This window comes from Quercus robur, chromosome 8 (genome assembly GCF_932294415.1).
Source record: "Quercus robur chromosome 8, dhQueRobu3.1, whole genome shotgun sequence".
NCBI lineage: Eukaryota > Viridiplantae > Streptophyta > Magnoliopsida > Fagales > Fagaceae > Quercus > Quercus robur.
This window is the reverse complement of record NC_065541.1, coordinates 39,956,330-39,977,459: the sequence shown is the minus strand read 5'-3', so window position 1 is coordinate 39,977,459 and position 21,130 is coordinate 39,956,330. Positions and strand designations below refer to the sequence as shown.

The following is a 21,130-nucleotide window of genomic DNA, read 5'->3' as shown; positions in this document are numbered from 1 at the left end:
TAGACCACCTTTAGTCCCAAAGATATAGTCTTTTTAAATAGCATTAGATATTTTTAAAAAAGGGGTCAAATTGCAGTTAAAGCCTTAAAGGTAGTTGCATGTTCCTCTTATTATTGTTTAAAACATAGATATGTACTATTTAACCTTTTTGCTATAAGTAATCCAAGCTGTTAGTATTTTTGGTCAAATTAACAGAAGATTTAAAAATTGTGAGCATTTTTTTTTCTTCACTTCGTTGGTATTAAAGGATATTCAGATTATTAACGAATGGGTTTGAACACATTTTTAAAGAAATTAAAGTGTCAATTTTTTTTGTTAATTCGACAGAAAATACTAAAAAAAAAAAGGGTAAAGTGCTAATCTAAAAGTTAATAATTTTTTTCCCTTAAACACATAAGTGATTATATAGTTGTCTTTTAGAGCCATAAAAAAAATGAGTTAAGAATAGATACATGGTCAGTCAAAAAAAAATTTAGATACATGGTATGTGAAAGGTAGAATTGTAGTAGAATTTTCTAGGGAAACAAACACAAGCTAAAAGGTTGTTTTATAATTTTTGTCTCCAAATTTGGGCTCACGTGTGTGAAACGCTGAAACTACAAATTTCTTTGTGGTCAAACAAGCCAGCCCAAAATCAACAGGCACCTAGTACCTAACAACTGCCACCCACATTCATTTTTCATGTACCCGAAGCCTGATACCCTTAATTACTTACTGGATCATGTTTCTCTGTCCACGTGTACGTACCAGATCTTGCAGTCCATAGCCCCCCAGTTACATTTATTTCCAACTATCAATCACGCGTGGCACGTTTGCATAGGCCTTTCAGAGTGAAAGCTTCCATACCAAAAATTCCTACTAATTCTCGAACAACTCTTTAATAATAACCCACGATAGTCACTTAATCAATCCGTCTACAATTAAGATACCAAGGAAAGTTACTCGATCTATAACTCCTTTCATGCATGTATAAAAAGAAGGCTTCTTTCACAAAGTCCTCAACTATTTCACAAGCTATTTTCTCCATTCCTAATATAATTCCTTTCCTATACACAAAACTTTAAACACACAGCTTATATATAAACAGCATGGTTTATATGTGTTTTCTGGTTGATCAAACAAGGAAAGTGCGGCGGAGCAAGCCAGCGGCCGGGACTTGTTCACGGTGCGGCGGTGGAGCTAGGGTGGCTGAGATGAAGACTGCTACAAGATTTTGTTATGTGCCATTCTATTGGAAATCTTGGAAGGCAATTATATGCACATATTGTGGTGCAATTCTTAAATCCTATAGATAGAAGAAGTCCCATCTTATTTTCGTCTTTGCTTTTTTGGGGTTTAATTTAATATATAGTTAGACATCTTTGGTGGGTGTAACATTACAGGTTCATATCATATGTATTTCAAGAGTGTAGTCCATGAAATATTGAGGATGGAAGTTTAAGCTAGCTAGCTAGAGAGATTGATGGGCGTTATGTATGTATTACAAGTTCTTTATGGTGCAGTTTCAAGGCAGCGCGTTTTGCGTCTGTGTTTCAGCCTCTTTTTTTTTTATTTTTTTATTTTAAAGGGTAAACAATGCATACTAGTGGATTTATGAGACTCATAAACTTTACTTTTCAACAACTTTTTCATTAAAAATAGTTTTTATGGTACTATTCACACATTTAAAAATTATTTTACTACAATATTTTCAGTTTTCATCCAAACGATTAACAAGGTTTTTATTTTTTAGTGGGATTATAACAAGACCCTTTTATAAATTGTATTTAGAATATTTTCGAATGGTTGAAGAGCCTCATCAATGTCACCAATTGGCTGGAACGAGTGATTGTTAGTTTCAATTAATGCTGTTACCTTTCTCACAAATTAATATGTACGGTAGTTTAGCCTTAGGTGAGAATAATTAAGCATGATTTCGAATTAATTAACCTCTACAGTCTACCCTAGTAATTAACTCATACATTTTTAATAAGACCATATGCATAGCCCAAAGGCCTGGGTATCCTAACCTAAGTCCTAACACATTCATAATCGTAAGAGAGAGTAATAATTTTTTTTGGGTTGGTAAACCACAGTGAATTAATAACTTGGAACCACAGTGAATAACTTGGTTGGCATGGGTTTCAGGTCATAAAGATATATGGCTGTATGCAATAAGTGTGATAGAAGCTAGTCAAATACAATACAAAAATACTCTTGAATATATATATATATATATATATATATATAGGCATTAGCGTTTAGCCGTGCAATGAATAAATGAGTTGCTACCGAATAACCGAATCCCATTTCTTGTTGGGATACAGTTCAGACTTCACAGTTCCATCAGATTACAGCTTCCAATATTTATTGAAGTAGGTACTCTTAATCAAATTTGCCTCCTGAAGCTTTTGATTTTGATGGGTTTCCCTTAGCTTAAGAGCGAAGATATCTAATTTCCAGGCTATTTTGGTGTGTCCGCAAGGTTTTAAACAAAACCTCCGAATTCGTTGAAATTTCCACACCCAAATTTGATTTTTCGACATTATTAATGATTATGGATTCCAATTAGTTTAAGTGGTAAAATTTCTTATTGTTGGGTAAGAGGGATTTTTATTTTTTTGGTTGTTAAGAGGATGAATAAGAAGGACTTGAGTTTGAGTTTTGATTGCAAAAAAATTAATTAATATCTTGACTTGATTATAATGAATAATTATCATGGAACGTTGCTATAAATTAAAATCTGTAGGGGTTTTGGGCTTAGGAGCTCATTATTTATGTATATATTGGGCCTGGGGCCCAATCTGAGGATGTGTAGTCGTCCGAGGAGGAGTAGACATTGCCAGGGAAGTCCGTGTCAATAAATGAAGAATTTAGTTTTGATCATAAGAGCTCATGAAGGTGGTCCGAGGATGAATGTATCCTTGGCTAACCAAAGCCGAGGTCAGCAGGGGTGGTCTGCCGTTCAGGGGAACGCTCTAAGAAATTTTGTTGATATGGATAAGAATTACAGAAATATAGGACAGGGGGGAATCCTAAAATATCTAAGGAGAAAGCTATTATCACCGTATTAAATGCTCTGCAGCTAACTTTCTGGCCGCATTAATGTTGAAGTGATACTTGAACAGTGGTTTTCAACCTTACAGCTACTATACAAAGACTTCAGGAAGGTGCTGATGGGACAAGTATCAACACCAACCATCTAGTCTGCATGTGGAGGGTAGGGATGAAAGGGGAGGACAGTATAAGAGAGGAATGAAACAATGAGAGAGGGGGATCGAGAAATTAAGAGCAAAAGACTGTAGCAATCAAGAATTACATTTGTAACCAAACTTGTGAGAGATATATAAGAACTAATCTCCTCGGATTGTGCCGAGAACAATTTTCTTCAGTGTAAACTTGTCTATCTTCATTCTCTTGTCATCTGAATCCACTTTAGTGGTTGTTTGATTCATCCGAGCTCAGTTTTCCAACTCACTCTTTACAAATTTATTGTTTTGGACTTTTTGGGCCTAAGTCCATCCACCTTTTGGACTAGAGACTCAAATCTAGTCCTTACAAAATCTATCATATTTATAAAAGAAAAAAATAATTATGTAGTCGATGATTTATGAAAAAATAAAAAAGATTTTAAATTAGTTTTAAATTTCATTTGTATGTGCCTTTGTGTTAGAATATCTTTCCTTTTCCCTTGTGTGTGTGTGTTTGTTTCTAAAAAAAAATTAAGTAAACTAATGTACAAGTTTTTTAAGTTGTACTTTTTCATAAAACTACAACTATATTTTTACCTACTTTATTTATTTTTTTAAAAAAGTTAAATAGGCCAATAAAATTAAGCTATCCCAGATTTAAAATTCTATCTTACTTTTACATATATGTCTTAGTTTTTTTTTTTTATTGATAGTCTCCTAAAAAAAAAAAAAGTTGGCGAATCCCAAACAATTATTTAAGAATTGGAAAAAAAAATTACAATTAAGCTTGTCCAATATATTTTATGAATCAATAAATTATATATTAATAATCGGTTGTAATATTTTTATTTATAATGAAATGTCTAGGAAAAGAAAAGATAGCTACATATTCATGAGCTATAGTTAATTTAATATTTAATTTAGTTCTAATATCATATTATTATATATTATAATATATAATAAAAATTGGGCCTTAAAATTTTTGGTTGTGTTAAATAGCTACTTTTTGGGGGTGATTTCAAGTTTTTGATTCCTAGAAGTCGTAGTTGTGTCAATTGATTATCCTCTTTGTGAGAAGTGGCTTTACTCTCCTTTTACGAAGTGATTAAATTTTTATTAAAAACTTGGATAAATTTCATAATTTTTATAGTTTGGGGTGATTTCAAATTTAAACCCTAAATATCACAAAGTTTACCAAAACAATAAATTTAAAAATTTTAAAAATAACAATTTAATTTAAAAAATTTACTACCAAAAGTTTCTAGATTTTTTTTTCAAAAAACAATTAAAATTTTAAATCTAATTTTAATAATATACTATTGTGGGGGCCAGTTAGTCAGGAGGTACTATTAAGGCTGTACGAATTGGGCCTATGGCCCAATCTGAAGACATTAGCTAATTCGAGAATGGCCAAATGAGGTTATAATGGGAATGGTATTGTGGGGACTATGGCCCAAAGTAATGAGTTGGGCCTTGGGCTCGTCCGAGGATGCCAGCCTGTCCGAGGAGGCAACGTGGCTTAGGCGATCCATGTTAAGCCTATTACGGGAAATAAAGAAAAAAGGTCTGAGGAGGAATTCCTCCTCGGACCCTGAAAATCCGGAGCGGAGGTACGTTCAAGCCACTGAAGCCCATCCCCTAAATACGTGAAAAGGAAGGAAACACAAAATATCTAAGCAAAAACTGCCACCACCACATTGAATGCACTACAGCTACTTTCCTGGCCGCATTAATGTGGAGAAGACCCCTGAACAGTGTTACCTTGGCTACCACAACTCACAAAGGACTGAAAGAGGTGTCTGATGGGATAGGTGCTCAAGTGGAGGCTTGGATGATCAACAAGTGTAAAACTTAGATGATAAGGAAGGACCTATATAATGTATAGAAGCCCCCATAAGGAAGGGGACGGAAAAAGGAAGGTAGAATACTGTAGCATGCAAAGAAACCCTAATATACTGGTTTGTATACACAAATTAAGTTTTTAGTCTCCTCAGACCGTGAGATCTTTCAACGTAATGGTTTTTGTTCTTGTCCATGTGTACCTTTATCTCATGCAAGCCTCTGTTTAACTTATCTAAACCTAGTTCTTTGACCCATACTCTACAAAATTCATTGTGTTGGGCTTTTTTGGATCAAAATTTCACAAGATAGGGGTTTGGGCTCCAAACTGTATTCCCACAATTGGCGCCGTCTGTGGGAAGAACTTGAGTCTTAGTAAGTACGATGGTTAAGCATGGCAGGATTAGGTCCACACCAAGAAAATCCACGCCAAGCTGACCCTCAGTAGACAGAACCTATTGGGCCTCAGCGGCAAAATAATCCTCCTGCCCCTGGGCCAAATCTAGGCAACGGAGGAACCGAGATGGAAGTGTACATACTACTCAGACGAGCCAAAGCCACTCCCAAGTAGGCAGTTGCATATCCCAAAGGCGAAATAACTATCAGGCCATGCAACGAGAGATAGACGACCTGAAAAAGAAGTTGTGCCGTGCACAGTAAAGGCGGTCCCTTTCCAGCTCAGACACATCCTTTAATGAGGAAGAGGATGTTAGTTACAGGCGGAAATCAAGAACTCTCCCAAGTGAAACCTTTTCCTACGAAAAGGAGCAACGCCCTAAACGGAGGCATAGGAGCCCATCTATTGAGGGTTTGGGTAATGATGCCATGAACAAAGCACTGGATCAGATCTCCAGATCACCCTTCGCGCATAGGATAGAAGGGGCTAAACTACCACGGTATTTCCATCAACCTACGTTTACCATTTACAATGGCCGAGCAGACCCTGTGGAGCATGTGAGCCAGTTTAACCAAAGAATGACTATCCATTCTCGAAATGAGGCTCTGATGTGCAAAGTTTTTCCGTCCAGCCTAGGACTCGTGGCGATGAGATGGTTCAACAGCTTGAAGACGAACTTCATAGATTCCTATAAGCAGCTCACTCAAGTTTTTTGCTCTCGCTTTATTACAAATAGCAGAGTCCCTTGGCCCCTAAGTTCGTTATTATCCTTATCTATGCACGAAGGGGAAACCTTAAAGGCGTATTCGGACAGGTATTGGGAGATGTATAACGAGATGGATGAAAACCACGATGGCGTCGCCATCAGCACATTCAAAAGTGATCTCCCCACTGAGCACGGTTTAGGGAAATCTCTAACTGGTAAACCAGTCACCAGCGTTAGCCAACTGATGGACAGGATTGGCAAATTCAAAAGGGTGGAAGAGGACCAGCTACAAGGGAAAGGAAAGGAGAAGATTATCCCTCCCAAAGGGAACGATTACAGGTCGGAACGATATAATAGTAACCAGCCGAGAATGGATTTTTCGAGACAGGCTGGACAAACCAACATACAAGTGGTTAATACCGTATTCAGAGAGCCGGTGCAACAGGTTCTGGAGAAAGTAAAAAATGAACCTTTCTTCAAATGGCCAAGTAAAATGGCCGGAGACTCTTCAAAGCGCAACCAGAACCTGTATTGTCATTATCTCATCAAGACCACGGGCATACCACCGAGGATTGCAGGAATCTATGAAATCACTTGGATCAGTTAGTCCGAGAAGGAAAATTACGCCACCTTTTACACCCATCCAGCGGCCATCCAGGCCAGGCAGTTCAAGAGCCTCGGAAAGATGTATCTTTGAGACCTCCCATAGGGACGATACACGTCATCCTCGCCGCTCCAGGGAGGACCGGCTCTTTTCCCTCCGGGGTGCTGTCTGTGGCTCGGCTCCCCATTGAGGATGGTGAGAAGGAGTCCAAAAGATCTAAAAAGGGAAACTCACCTGTGCTGGGGTTCTCGGATGAGGATAAGATAGGAACTATCCAACCTCATGACGATGCTTTGGTAGTTACATTGAGGATTGGAGGGTTCGACGTGAAGAGAGTACTGGTGGACCCGGGCAGTGCTGTGGAAGTGATGTACCCTGACCTGTACAGGGGCCTGAACCTAAAGCCTAAGGACTTAATGGCTTATGACTCTCCTCTTATAAGTTTCGAAGGAAAGACTGTCATACCAAAAGGGTAGATTAGATTGCCCATACAGACCAGATCAGAGGTGGTGGAGGTGGATTTTATCGTGGTCGACGCCTACTCACCCTACACAGCCATAGTAGCCAGACCTTGGCTCCACGCCCTGGGAGCCGTTTCTTCTACACTTCACCAGAAGGTAAAATACTCGTCGGGGGGCCAAGTGGAAGAGATTGGTGGAGATTAAGCCATGGCTAGGAAATGCATGGTAGTTGCCTTTTCACGCCGGTCCAGCGTAGAATCCTCGGTGTCTGTGAAAAGGAACTTATAGCAATCAACCACCTCGGCAGCACAAGTCGGCGAATTCGCCGAGGAGATAAAATGTGAAAGTTTAGAAAGGGTTGCCGTTGACAATAATCCAGAAAGATTTTTCCAAGTCGGCTCGGAATTACCTCTCTAAGAAAAAGGGGAACTGATCGGGTTTCTGAGAAGGAATGTTGATGTATTTGCATGGGACGCCTACGATGCCTCGGGAGTTGACCCTAACCTCATTTGTCACTACCTAAACGTTAACCCATCTTCTATTCCAAAGAAGCAGCCACCCCGGCGCTTGTCGAAAGAGCATGCCGACTCTGTTAGGGATGAAGTGATGAAGCTGAAAAAGACAGGGGCTATCAAAGAAGTCTTTTACCCCGAGTGGTTGGCGAATACAGTGGTGGTAAGAAAGAAGACGGGGAAGTGGTGAGTCTACGTAGACTTCACAGACTTAAACAAGGCGTGGCCGAAGGACTCGTTCTTGTTGCCTCGGATAGACCGGTTGGTAGATGCGACTGTAGGCTACCCCCGAATGAGCTTCCTGGATGCCTTCCAGGGTTATCATTAAATACCACTGGCTCTAGAAGATCAGGAAAAAACAACGTTCATGACACCCGTCGGAAACTACCACTATAAGGTAATGCCTTTCGGTTTAAAGAATGCAGGGTCAACCTACCAAAGGATGATGACCAGAATGTTCGAACCACAACTAGGCAAGGCTATTGAAGTTTACATAGACGATATGATAGTAAAAAGTAAAGTGGTGTCCGAGCACGTAAAAGACCTTGAAGTCATTTTTGGCATCTTGAGAGAGCACAAGCTGCGCCTCAATGCTTCTAAGTGTTCATTTGGCGTCGGGTCTGGTAAATTTCTGGGCTATATGGTAACTCACAGGGCAATAGAGGTAAGCCCGGACCAAATCAAAGCGATTAATAGCCTACAAGCTCCTCGAAACCCAAAAGAAATACAGAAACTCACTGGAATGATCGCAGCATTAAATCGGTTCATTTCCCGATCTGCAGATCGATGCCGACCTTTCTACCTCTGGATGAACAAGTGGAAAGGATTTGAATGGTCCGAGAATTGTGCCCTAGCCTTCCAACTTAAAGAATACTTGTCACGGCCGCCCATCATGTCTAGCCCTGAGGTCGACGAAGTTTTGTTCGCATACATAGCAGTGGCCTTTCATGCTGTAAGCTTGGTATTAATACGAGTTGATAGTGGCATATAGCGACCAGTATACTATGTAAGTAAATCGTTACATGAAGCTGAAGTGCGCTACTTACCACTGGAAAAGGCAATTCTTGTAGTAATGTATGCCACGCGAAAACTTCCCCACTACTTTCAGGCACACACGGTTATTGTCCTGACTCAACTTCCCCTCCGGTCAGTGCTCCGAAGTGCCGATTACACAGGAAGAATCACCATGTGGAGTACGCTTCTAAGGGCTTTCGATATTAAGTACATGCCTCGGACTTCTGTCAAGGGCCAAGTCCTCACGGATCTGGTCGCTGAATTTGCTGAACCCTCTATAGAAGCAGTAGTGGAGGAGGAAAACATGGATGAAAAATCGGTTGGCACAATCTCTGCACAAGGAGCCTCACGATGGAAGGTCTACATTAATGGCGCGTCAAACCAGAAAGGATCTGGGGTAGGGCTAGTTCTAATATCGCCAGATAGGATTACCATTGAAAAGTCATTAAGACTTGGGTTCTCGGCTACAAACAATGAAGCCGAGTATGAGGCTTTGTTGCAAGGAATGGTCATGGTGCAAAAAATGGGCAGAAAAGCAATAGAAGCGTTCTCGGACTCCAAACTGGTCATAGGCCAGGTGAGGGGCGAGTTGGAGGCTAGAGATGCGAGAATGCAGGAGTACCTTGGTCAAGTCAAACGCCTGCAATCAGACTTCGAATTTTTTAACTTGACGCATGTCTCTAGGAGCGGGAACACACATGCAGATTCGTTGGCCACTCTTGCCACATATTCGGCGCAGGATCTACCACGAATGATCCTTATTGAGGATTTATGCAAGACAAATACAATAAAAAAGGATACAGTTTGAATCCATCAAGTCAGAATGAATCCGAGCTGGATGGATCCCATAGTGAGTTTCCTCAAAGACGATGTATTGCCCGAAGAAAAATTGGAGGTCGAGAAGATACGAAGGAAGGTTCCTCGATTTTGGTTGTTAGAGGACCACAAGCTATACAAGCGCTCCTACTCTGGGCCATATTTATTATGCGTACACCCAAAGGCATCAGAGTCATTGCTTGAAGAACTGCATGAGGGAATTTGTGTGAGTCACACGGGAGGAAGATCGCTAGCACACAGAGCACTCACCCCAGGGTACTGGTGGTCGAGCATGCAGAAAGAGGCCCAAGAATATGCAAAAAAATGCGATCAATGCCAGAGATTCGCCTCAAATATCCACCAACCAAGGGGAGTCCTTAACCCCCTCTCCAGTCCTTGGCCATTCGCCCAATGGGGTCTAGATATTGTCGGCCCTTCCCGAAAGCAGCAGGGAACAAGCGATACTTAATAGTTGGCACGGATTACTTCACCAAATGGGTTAAGGCTGAGCCTTTAGCCAACATCAGGGACGTGGATGCAAAGAAGTTCATTTGGAAAAACATCATTACACGCTTCGGAACTCCTCGCACCCTCATCTCAGACAACGGCCTTCAATTTGATAGTAAAACTTTCAGGAAATATTGCTGTGACTTTGGAATCACAAACCGATATTCCACTCCAGCCTATCCCCAAGGAAACGGGCAAGCCAAAGCTGTGAATAAGGTCATAGTGAACGGGCTGAAAAAGAGACTGGATGATGCAAAGGGAAGATGGGTGGAAGAACTACCACACGTCCTATGGACCTACCGAACCACGCCGCGAAGGTTAACGGGAGAAACTCCTTTTTCGATGACTTATGGGGCTGAGGCTGTGCTCCCCCTGGAAACTAGCTTCCCAACGTTGAAATCCAGCACTTTTACTCCAAGAAATAATGACGAGTTACTAGGGAGAAGTCTAGATTTAGCCGAGGAGAAAAGAGAAAAAGCGATGATCCAATTGGCCTATTACCACCAAAAGTTAAAGCAGGGGTACGATACTAATGTAAAATTAAGGCCACTAGGGCCAGGCGACCTCGTGATGAGAAAATTTTTTGGCAGTGCCAAGAACCCTTCCTGGGTTAAGTTGGGACCCAACTGGGAAAGATCATATCGCATCACCTTAGTGGCAGGAATAGGCGCTTATTATCTGGAAGACCTAGACGAGAAAACTGTACCTCGCCCATGGAATGTAAATAATTTGAAAAGATATTATTATTAATGAAAACAGCTATGCCTGTATTGTGTCCCGTGATCATCACATATTTGTTGGTTCACTTCCATCTATACGAGTTTTAAACAGAACCTAAGTCCTGCATGGCTCCTCGGACCACAGGCTTAGGGGAAATTAACAACTTATGACATCTATACAAGTTTTAAACAGAACCTAAGTCCTACATGGCTCCTCGGACCACAGGTTTAGGGGAAATTAACAACTTATGGCATCTATACAAGTTTTAAACAGAACCTAAGTCTTGCATGGCTCCTCGGACCACAGGCTTAGGGGAAATTAACGACTTATGGCATCTATACAAGTTTTAAACATAACCTAAGTCCTGCATGGCTCCTCGGACCACAGGTTTAGGGAAAATTAACAACTTAGGGCATCTATACAAGTTTTAAACAGAACCTAAGTCCTGCATGGCTCCTCGGACCACAGGCTTAGGGGAAATTAACAACTTAGGTCATCTATACAAGTTTTAAACAGAACTTAAGTCCTGCATGGCTCTTCGGACCACAGGCTTAGGAGAAATTAACGACTCAGGACTTCTATGCAGTTCTAAGGTATGTTCATAGTCTTGCATGATAGCATTTATTGTTCAAAGTTCATTAAACAGTTCTGTTTCTTTTCATTTGTTTATATTGGTAGGGTTGTTGTAAACATCAACTAAAGAAACAATCACGTTGACTCGGAACAATATAATAAAATTCCATCAACATCAGTCATAAAGAAAAAAAATGAGAGAAAAAGCATTTGTATTGATAAACCAAGAATAATACAATGAGAGGTCTTTGCAAAAGAACAAAATGCAATACAACTTCCGACTGAAATAAAAAAAAATATACAGTAATAATAATAAGAACCCTAGGAGCTAAGCCTCAGCAGGAGGATCTTCTTTTTGCTCTGGCTGAGGAGGTCGAACATCCTTGACTTGGGGACTTGCCCCATGATCCTCAACCTCAGTGATTGCTTCCTTAGCGAGATCCTTGGCCTTGGAGGAGGTTTTCTTTCCCTTACCCTTACCTTTACCCTTCTCTTCCTCCACATCCTCAACCCGGACGGCGACTTGACCAGAGCCCCCGGTAATTTCAGCTAGGGGGATGGCATCAGGAACAGCCGTGGGCTACTCGGAAGCTTCAGTGGTATCGGCAGGGATCTCCCGGATCTCTGGAGGGAAGAAAACATTCTCGGGAAATCTCAAGGCAGAGTCTGCAGGGATCCTTGAAGTATTAAAAGCCTGAGCCCATGAAATACTGTAATAATCCCTGCATACCTCTAGCAGCTCATCGGAAAGCCTTACCTCTGTCTCCTTTGCTCCAAGCTGGTAAGCAGCCCTTTTTTCGGCCTCAGCTGCTTCCTTGACTAGCTGAGCTTCTTCCTTGGCAAGTCGGGCCTCTTCTTTGACTTTCTGCAACGCAGCCTTGAGATCCAGTACGACTTGCTTTTCAGTAGCAAGGTTGGTCTCAGTCACGTACAGTTTCTGGCGTTGATCTTCAGCTTGTTTTTCAGCAGTCTTCAAGCCAGCCTCAGCACTCTTACAACCTGACTCAGCCTCCTTGAGCTTCTTAGATAGCTCGTAATGCTCCTGCTTGAGGGCTTCTAGAGCCTTCTCCACCTCAGCATGAGAGAGGGCTTCGACATCAGCTAACTTACGATTGTCGCGGCACCACTCCTCGGCCACAAATACTTGTTGAGTGATCTGCCCAAGAAGTGACAAGATAACAAGTTAAAATATGACATGATCCAATGATCTTACCGATGATAGGATGAATTGCCTTACCATCGCAAGATCTCTCTTCAGGGATAGGAAGAGTTCAGGCTGTGAAAATCGCCTATAAGCCTCCATGTCCCTAGGAAGGAGAACGGGCTGCTCTAGGGCTTCAGCGATGTACCTCGCTCGGCCCCTATTATACTCTCGGATTGAAGTATTATAGGGAATGACTGCTCCGTCCACTTCGAGTCGGGGGCTCCAAGTACGCGGAGGCATGTACACTTCAGCCCGTTCCATCTCCTTTCGGCTCTCCACAGATGGAGCCATTTTGTCCCGATGCTCCCGAGTCGTTTTTTGCTGTTTACTGCCTTGGCGAGGACCCACCTCACCTTCCTCAAGGGACTCAACTGGCCTTTTCTTCTTCAGGTCGGGATTAACTTTCAAGCCGAGATCGGCAGGGATTTGCGGAGCAGTAGGAGGAAGGACAGAGGTTTAGGTCTTGGCAGGCGCCTTCGATGATTGCCCCTTGCCTCGGGTAGCTATTAGCTCTTGCAAACTTTTTCCTTTGTTGGAGGCCATGTTGTCCACTTCCTCGTCTGAAGAGTCGTCCAAGCAGGCAATAATAAGAGGGGCACCGATCACGGAGTTTCTATCCTGTTCTCCCTCAGTGTCTGAAAGCTCGATCAAGGGAGCTTTTGGAATATCCTCCTCAAAGTAGAACTCGTCTATCTCCTCCTCAAGAGAAAGACGGGATGATTCAGTCTCTTCTTCAACACGCGCTGCAACTTCGGGATTATCTTGTGGAAGTGGTTGTGCAGCTGGCTGAGGATTCTGAACACCAGGCAAAACAACCGGCCTAAAATCGTCTCGAGCCAAAAACTTCGACTTCGACACATCGATCCTAGCCAACCTTGGACTACCGGCTCTTATGGAATGGTCAACGTTTAGGAAAGCGTAGGACAAGGGTTCGTAACCCAAAATCAGATGAGCCGCACGTAGTTATCCGTCCTCGTTAACGTAGATCTCTGACCTCAAAAGATAGTTCAAGGCTGGAACGTTTACGTGGCTTAGCCGAGGAGCGACGTGTGCTCTATCTGCAAAACAGCCAAGAAAGAAATTGTAGTTAAGTTACACAAATTTTGAATCTTCAATCAAAGGAAAATAAAACTAAAAGGGTTAAACCCCCTTCCCAGGGAATTGATCCTAAAGGCACCGCACCTGGATCTCCTACCCGAGTTGGATAATGAAGACCATCGCTCCACTCTCCCGAGACAATAAGTTATCCTTCATACTCTTATTGGATTTAGGAAGACAGGAGATTAGCCTAACGATCTCGGACTGAGATTTAAGATAGTACCCCGCTTTGTCAAGATGGTGGCACTCGTACAGGTGAACTACGTCATGCCATGTAAGGCCTAAACCCATTCGCTTGTTCAGAACATCTATGTTGCCTAAGACCTTAAACAGGTTAGGAGCGCACTGGTGCGGTGTTAACCTATGTTTACGCAAATAGTCCCGGGTAATCCTACGCATGGGAAGCATCATTCCTCCTTCTATAAAAGCAATCATGGGAATGACGACTTGACCCACGTCCCTATCGGTCAGCACTCACTCTAGAGGACAGTACTCCAAAACCACCGCCTGTGGGATATGGTACTTTGCCCTAAAAGCCTCCATGGCGGCCGGAGTATCTACTAGACACTCGAATCTACCTATCTAGTCGAACCGGTGGGCCGAGGAGGAAGGCCGAGGTGAGAATTGGGGTTACGAAGAGGAAGTAGAACTTACATGTATCCTTATAACAATCTCTGAAGCTCTGAAAGATTTCCTCAGGGAAAGGTTTCTCACTGAAGTAGTCACAGAAATTCGAAGGCCTGGAACGTTAATGAAGAACTGGGCGCTGGGATTCTCTGGCGAACTTGAGTATTAGTAGAAAAGAAAAGCAAAAAGAGCTTCCCTAGGGCCTTATATAGAAAGGGAGGAAAGGGAAGGTCACTCCCGCCCAAAATTCTAGGAAGAATGCCACCCGTTAGATTTGCGTTTTGCCACTGGATGGGGGAGACATAAAGCCGCCTGGAGTAATAAGCTGTGCCTTGTAATTTGTAACGCGTCAGAAGCAACTGTCCCCACACGTGCGAACCGGAAACTAATTGATCTTATCCCTTAAAAAAGTTAAGACCCCGCTTTTCTCCTCGGAAGGAGATAAAAACCGGAGTTTTGAGGGGCTATTGTGGGGACTATGGCCCTAAGTAACGAGTTAGGCCTTGGGCCTGTCCGAGGACGCCAGCCTGTTCGAGGAGGCAACGTGGCTTAGGCGATCCATGTTAAGCCTATCACGGGAAACAAAGAAAAAAGGTCCGAGGAGGAATTCCTCCTCAGACCCTGAAAATCCGGAGCGAAGGTACGTCCAAGCCACTGAAGCCCATCCCCTAAATACGTGAAAAGGAAGGAAACACAAAATATCTAAACAAAAGCTGCCACCAACACATTGAATGCACTACAGCTACTTTCCTAGCCGCATTAATGTGGAGAAAACCCCTAAACAGTGTTACCTTGGCTACCACAACTCACAAAGAACTGAAAGAGGTATCTGATGGGATAAGTGCTCAAGTGGAGGCTTGGATGATCAACAAGTGTAAAGCCCAAATGATAAGGAAGGGCTTATATAATGTATAGAAGCCCCCATAAGGAAGGGGACGGAAAAAGGAAGGTAGAATACTGTAGCATGCAAAGAAACCCTAATGTACTGGTCTGTATACACAACTTAAGTTTTTAGTCTCCTCAGATCGTGAGATCTTTCAACGTAATGACTTTTGTTCTTGTCCATGTGTACCTTTATCCCATGCAAGCCTCTGTTTAACTTATCTAAACCTAGTTCTTTGACCCATACTCTACAAAATTCATTGTGTTGGGCTTTTTTGGATCAAAACTTCACAAGATAGGGGTTTGGGCTCCAAATTGTGTTCCCATAGGTATAAAGAGAAAAATAAAGATAGTACGAGATAAGTCCAACGAACGTCCGAGAAGAAAAGTCATCTCGGGAACGAGGATCCAAGGTCAGTAAGAGTGCCATATCACCCTAGACTTTCTTCAAAATTACATCACAACTAGGAGTTGGACGTTGGACAAGGGGTAAGAAAAGGGAGGCAACAAATATCTTCAAAAAGTTGCTACCTCCACATTAAATGCCTCCCAACTAACTCTCTGGCCGCATTAATGTGGAGGTGATACCTGAACAGTGACCAAGCAGCCTTACAGCTATTAGAAGGAGCTCCTAGAATCCAACCTACACGTGTATGGTAGGGATAACACCAAAATTGTAATATATAGCACGAGAAGGTAACCCAAAAGGGGGATCGGGAAAAAATCATAAATTCTAGGCAATAACATTGTGGGTTCTTGTAACTGTGTTCATTATCAAGATATTATAAGATAAGTTTCTCAGGCTGTGTCGATGAGAGAATTTTTTACTTTACTTGTGTTTAACAAACTTAATTCAGCAACTTTATGGTCTATCTTTTAGAGTAGAATTAGTTCGTTCACCCACGCTTTATAAATTCATTGTTTGGGTTTGTTGGGCTTAAACCCAATCCCATACTGGGTCTAATCCAAATACTGTCCTTACAACTATAATTTTTATTTTAATGATAAAATTTGTATCACTTTATGGCTTAATAAAAGTATTAGAAGTTGTACCATTTACCAAATCAAAAAAAAAAAAAAATGTACCATTTAATTTCTCCACGTGACTTATTTTTATTTTTTATTTTTTTATGGGACCACGTGACTTATTATAAGTACATTAAAATTAAAATTATTAATATAGTTTATTAAGTGAAACTCTAGCCTTCTCAAAAAATAGAAGAAGTAAAACTCTAGGACCAAAGTTTTTTTTTTTTTTTTTTAAAGATATTACTTATATTATATCTCCATTTGCAAAAGCTTAAAGAAAAGTAAAGTGTTTCATTATTTATTTTAATGTTTTTATAACATATTACACTCATTGATTTTAAATAAAAACTTGGTCTTATAGTATGATATGTGTAGGGCTCTTGGGCCCAGGAGTTCATTATCTACCTATATATTGGGCCTGTGGCCCAAGCCGAGGACAAGGATCTACCCGAGGAGGAGAAGTTTTCGTCAGAAAAGACTGTGTTGATGAATAAAAAGGTTGGTTTTGGTCATAATGGCTCAAGAGAGTGGGCCGAGAATGAATGTGTCCTCGGCTAGACAAAGCCGAGGTCCTAAGAGATGGTTTATCAACAAGAGTGACGATTTTAGAAATTCAATTGGAGTGGATAAGTATTGCAAAGACATTAGATAGGGAGGAGTCCTAAAATATCTTAGAAGAAAGATACATCCTTCGCATTAAATGCACTACAGCTAACTCTCTAGCCGCATTAATGTGAAGGTGATGCATGAACAGTTGATTTTCGCCTTATATCTACTACATAAGGACTTGTGGTGATGAGACAAGTATCCACACCGACCGTCTGGCCGGCATGCACGTGGAAGATGGAGATGGAAAGGAAATACAATATAAAAGAAGAAGAAGTGAGTGAGAGAGGAGGATGAGAAAATCAAGGGAAAATACCGTAGCAACCAAGAACCATTCTTGTAATCAAACCTAAGAGCAATATATAAGAGTTGTGCTCCTCGGATTTTGCCGAGGACGTTTTTTCTTCAACATAAACCCGTATGTTTTCATTCTTTTGTGACGGCAATCTACCCTAGTATTTGTTTGAATCATTAAAGCCCAGTTTTTCCAACTCATTTTCTACAAATTCATTGTTTTAGGCTTTTTAGGCCTAAGTCCACCAACCTTTGGGCTAGGGAACCTAAATCTGGTCCTTACAATATGCATTCATCTTGTAAATTAAAAATAATTTTTATTTTCTTATTTTTTTTTTTTTAACATAATTTTTGTTTAAACAAAGCTAACAATGTATATGGAAAGGAGAGGTATTACTTCATTGATGGGTAGGTGAAAAATTAGAAGAACCCAGTCAGAAAAAGTTTAATAGAATTGAATTTTTGAGATCAAAGAAGGTCCTCCCTCTTTGCCATTAAAAAGCAATGAAACTACAGCTTGGGGCTAGAAAATAATTAATAATGGAACTCTAGATTGCAAAAACTTGGTGTGGAAGCAAATTTGAAGTTGGTTAGGGGCTTGGCACGGATAAATCAAATTTTATATTCTTATTAAATCAAATTTTAAGTTTATATAAATATATTTTTAGATAATGGATCGACATTCTGATCACATTGGCAGCAGTTTACAACAATGCGGTTGTTAGATCTCAAAGGAGAGGGAAATCAAATTTGAGATCTCAAAGGAGAGAGAAATCGTATCTGGATCTCAAAAAACCCAAAACTTTAACTCACCTTTGACTCAAATGCTTCGATCTCAAAAAACCCAAATTAGATCTAAGATCTTGAAGGCTTTGAATGCTTTGATCAACTTGAGTATGACCACCACGCGTGGAAACAAAAGAGAGATACAAGATTAAAGATGCTTTGATCGACCAAAATGACTAAACATGGCTAGAGAGTGCGAGCAATTTCTTGGGCTAAGGCAGCATTAGAGTTTAAGTAAAGAAAAGGAGAAAGGGTTGAGAGGGAGATTTGTATTGACGAATACAGAAAGAGAGATTGATGCTTGTTTGTACATAGTTTTTTTAAATGATATATTGTACCAACTAACCTACTATTTCCTTCAAAATCTTCGACCACCAAACCAATCATTGTCGATAGCACCTAGGAATGGTACAATCGGCTTAGCTTTGATAAGTTTCTTCGGTTCCAGTTGAACATCTTTAGCCACGTTATTAAAAAAATGTCATCTCATTGTTTTGTTAGCTACTTACACAATAAAATTAATAGAATTTATTAAAAGGAGAAAGCAATGACTTGTTTTTTGGTTTTTTAACTTACAAGACTAAATCCCTCATCAAAACTTTAAGTTCTAACAATGTATTGGGCCTTCGTCTTGTTACCCAAAAAAAAAAAAATTTATTCAAGAGCAGCCCAATGCTAAAATAATATTACTCTAGCTATTGCTTTAACCTTCAAGGCCTAAACATATTACTGGTTTGTTGGGCAGACATTGCCTCTCCAATTAGGGTTGGAGGATTAGAAGTGATTTGTGATTGTGTGAGCTATTGAGGCTATGTTTGGTATACCCACTCAAACACATATTTTTAGTTTTTAAACAATATTACACATATTTTTACATACTTTTTTACCTACACGTATTTCCACACATGTTTTCAAATACATGTTTTCAATTTTTAAGTGCATATACCAAATACTCCCTGAGTCTTCGACTTTGGACTTCATATTTTTATTTTTAAATTTTATTTTCATGGCCAATACGTGAGTTACAAACAGATTTTCGACACTATGGGCATGTTTGTTATTGTTTTTTAAACAACAATTTTCAGTATTTAAACAATATTATATATATTTCTACACACTTTTTCATCTACACGTATTTTCATAAAATAACAACGTTACTAAATGGGCCCTATATATATTCACACCACATTAGGTTGTCCAATTCTAACCCTAATCCTAAATTTCTTATCTCTCATCTTCCATATATATTTTCTTGTTCAATACACGTTTTTTGATTTACAAGACGCTCTTTCACAAGTCACAAACATACAAATTTTAGGCAGTATTCATAGTTCTTTTTTCTCTCTTAGCTCTGCTTTGAACACTAGCCACCATGACTAGCTAGAGCTCTGATAGCTTTCTTGTTCTCGACCTTTTTGTTTTCACTATTTGTTTCATCCAGTACCCCTCAAACATGCAAGACCAATACTTTCTCTTTCTCCAACCAGTATAGCTCAAGTAACGATCTTCCTGTGTTGAACTCTTTCCTTTATTGGACTTATGACCCATCCACTGACACTCTTGATTTCGCATACCAACACATCGGAACCACATCCTCTAGATGGATTTCATGGGCAATCAATCCAACAAGTAAAGGAATGATTGGATCACAAGCACTTGTGTCTTACCAAGACTCCAATGGGGCCATGTACGCATACACGTCCTCAGTGATATATGGGATACGATACAATGTTGCAAGAGAGTAGTTCGAGCTTTGAGGTACCAAAGATTTCAGCTGTGCGTGAGAATAATGAGACGATTATCTTTGCCACTTTGGTGCTTCCTATGAATTTGACAAGGGTCAATCAAGTTTGCCAAGTAGAGCCTGTGAATGGTGATGATGATAGTCTTGGCATGCATGCTTTGAGTGGAGACAATATTAAGTGAGTCCATGGGGAGACTAGATTTTCTCTCCGGACAAACGGTACTAGTGAGCCAATTAAGGAAAAGGGGATTCAAGACTTTGGCTAAAGAATGTAAGTATTGCAATTTTGGTTGATTTAATTGACCATAAAACTTTTCTCAGATCCTTTAGCTGATCAATTTTAACTGGACTTTTCCTTGGTAGCAAATCTCACGGTATTCAAAATGATGCACATACGACAATCGGCATAGTGCTTTTCTGCATTGCTACCCAGGTGCTTTATAATTATTCTTAAATTTATTTAGAACAAAATATGATATATAATTTTCTTTATTTATTAATTTTTATATTTTATGTAATTTTCGAAAATTTTGGATTTTTTCCCCTTGATTTTAGGTGCATCTAATGCCTTTTTAGTCAAATTATATTAGGTTATCAATTACGATTTCTTTAAGAATATAGATACCTTGCTAATCAAATTTTACAGAACCTATAAATTCGCCCTAAATCCTATAAATGAAAATTAAGTTTAGTTTTGAGTTAAAGAAAATTTCAAGTTTTTTTCTCAATAATTTACGGTTGATTCCAAAGTTCTTTTTAGTTCCTGTGAATTCTAGGGTTATTATCTTGAAATGATATGCTTATTAAGTTATTAGCTGATATCAAAGCCTTGTTCTTTTCCTGGTTTGATGATTTCAACAAGATTCCCAAGATCTCCAAACAAGGATTGTGCGAACTACAGTAAGCAACTGCCACACTTCTTGCTAGGAAATCCTCCCACAAAAACACTAGTCAATATATTCATAGACACATTCCTAAATAGAACAAAATTTCATTATTTGATAGATATATGTGTAAGTTGGATTTTATTGATTGAATTCTTAATTTGAAAGAATATTTGAATTATTGGGAGATCGATGAAGAAAAAGACAAGACTTGTGTCTAATAAACTGAACGATGAAGCCACCAAGTGGTGGGATGACATAAAAATTGATAAAAGGTGTTGAGGCAGCATAAATTTGCTTTTGGCAAAGAATTAAAAAGATGGTTAATTTATGGTTTCCTTGTGATTATTATGATATATTACACTATATATTTGTTAATTATTGATATATAAATTCAGATTAAGAGAAAAGTATTCATAATTTGTCAGCCGTAAAATCAAAATTTTCACATCCAAGTTCATCTGTCAAGAGAAGATAAAGGTTTGAGGATTGATAATATAAAGCTGATTTTTAAAGAAGGTCTTGAAGAGGTTGGAACATATCAAGTTAACTGTTGCAAGTTCAACAATTTTATGTAAAAGAAAATTATTTACATGAAAATTATTTTAGAGTTAAAGAGGGAAAGATGAATTTTCTTGAGACAATTGATGAAGATTA

At 39.8% G+C, this 21,130-nt stretch overlaps 2 protein-coding genes and 1 pseudogene across 2 annotated transcripts; all 3 read left to right on the top strand.

Moving 5' to 3' along the window:
* Window positions 1-989: 989 nt before the first annotated feature.
* Window positions 990-1,538, top strand: LOC126695476 (uncharacterized). The gene has a single exon (XM_050392231.1). The coding sequence runs from the start codon at window positions 1,089-1,091 to the stop codon at window positions 1,293-1,295; it is 207 nt and encodes a 68-aa protein (XP_050248188.1). The 5' UTR covers window positions 990-1,088; the 3' UTR covers window positions 1,296-1,538.
* Window positions 1,539-6,242: 4,704 nt separating this feature from the next.
* LOC126696281 (uncharacterized) lies at window positions 6,243-7,192 on the top strand. Its single transcript, XM_050393045.1, has 2 exons — window positions 6,243-6,714; window positions 6,822-7,192. The coding sequence occupies exons 1-2, from the start codon at window positions 6,243-6,245 to the stop codon at window positions 7,190-7,192; spliced, it is 843 nt and encodes a 280-aa protein (XP_050249002.1).
* A 10,238-nt stretch (window positions 7,193-17,430) lies between these two features.
* LOC126696280 (cytochrome b561 and DOMON domain-containing protein At3g59070-like) lies at window positions 17,431-19,883 on the top strand (annotated as a pseudogene).
* The last annotated feature ends 1,247 nt before the right edge of the window (window positions 19,884-21,130 follow it).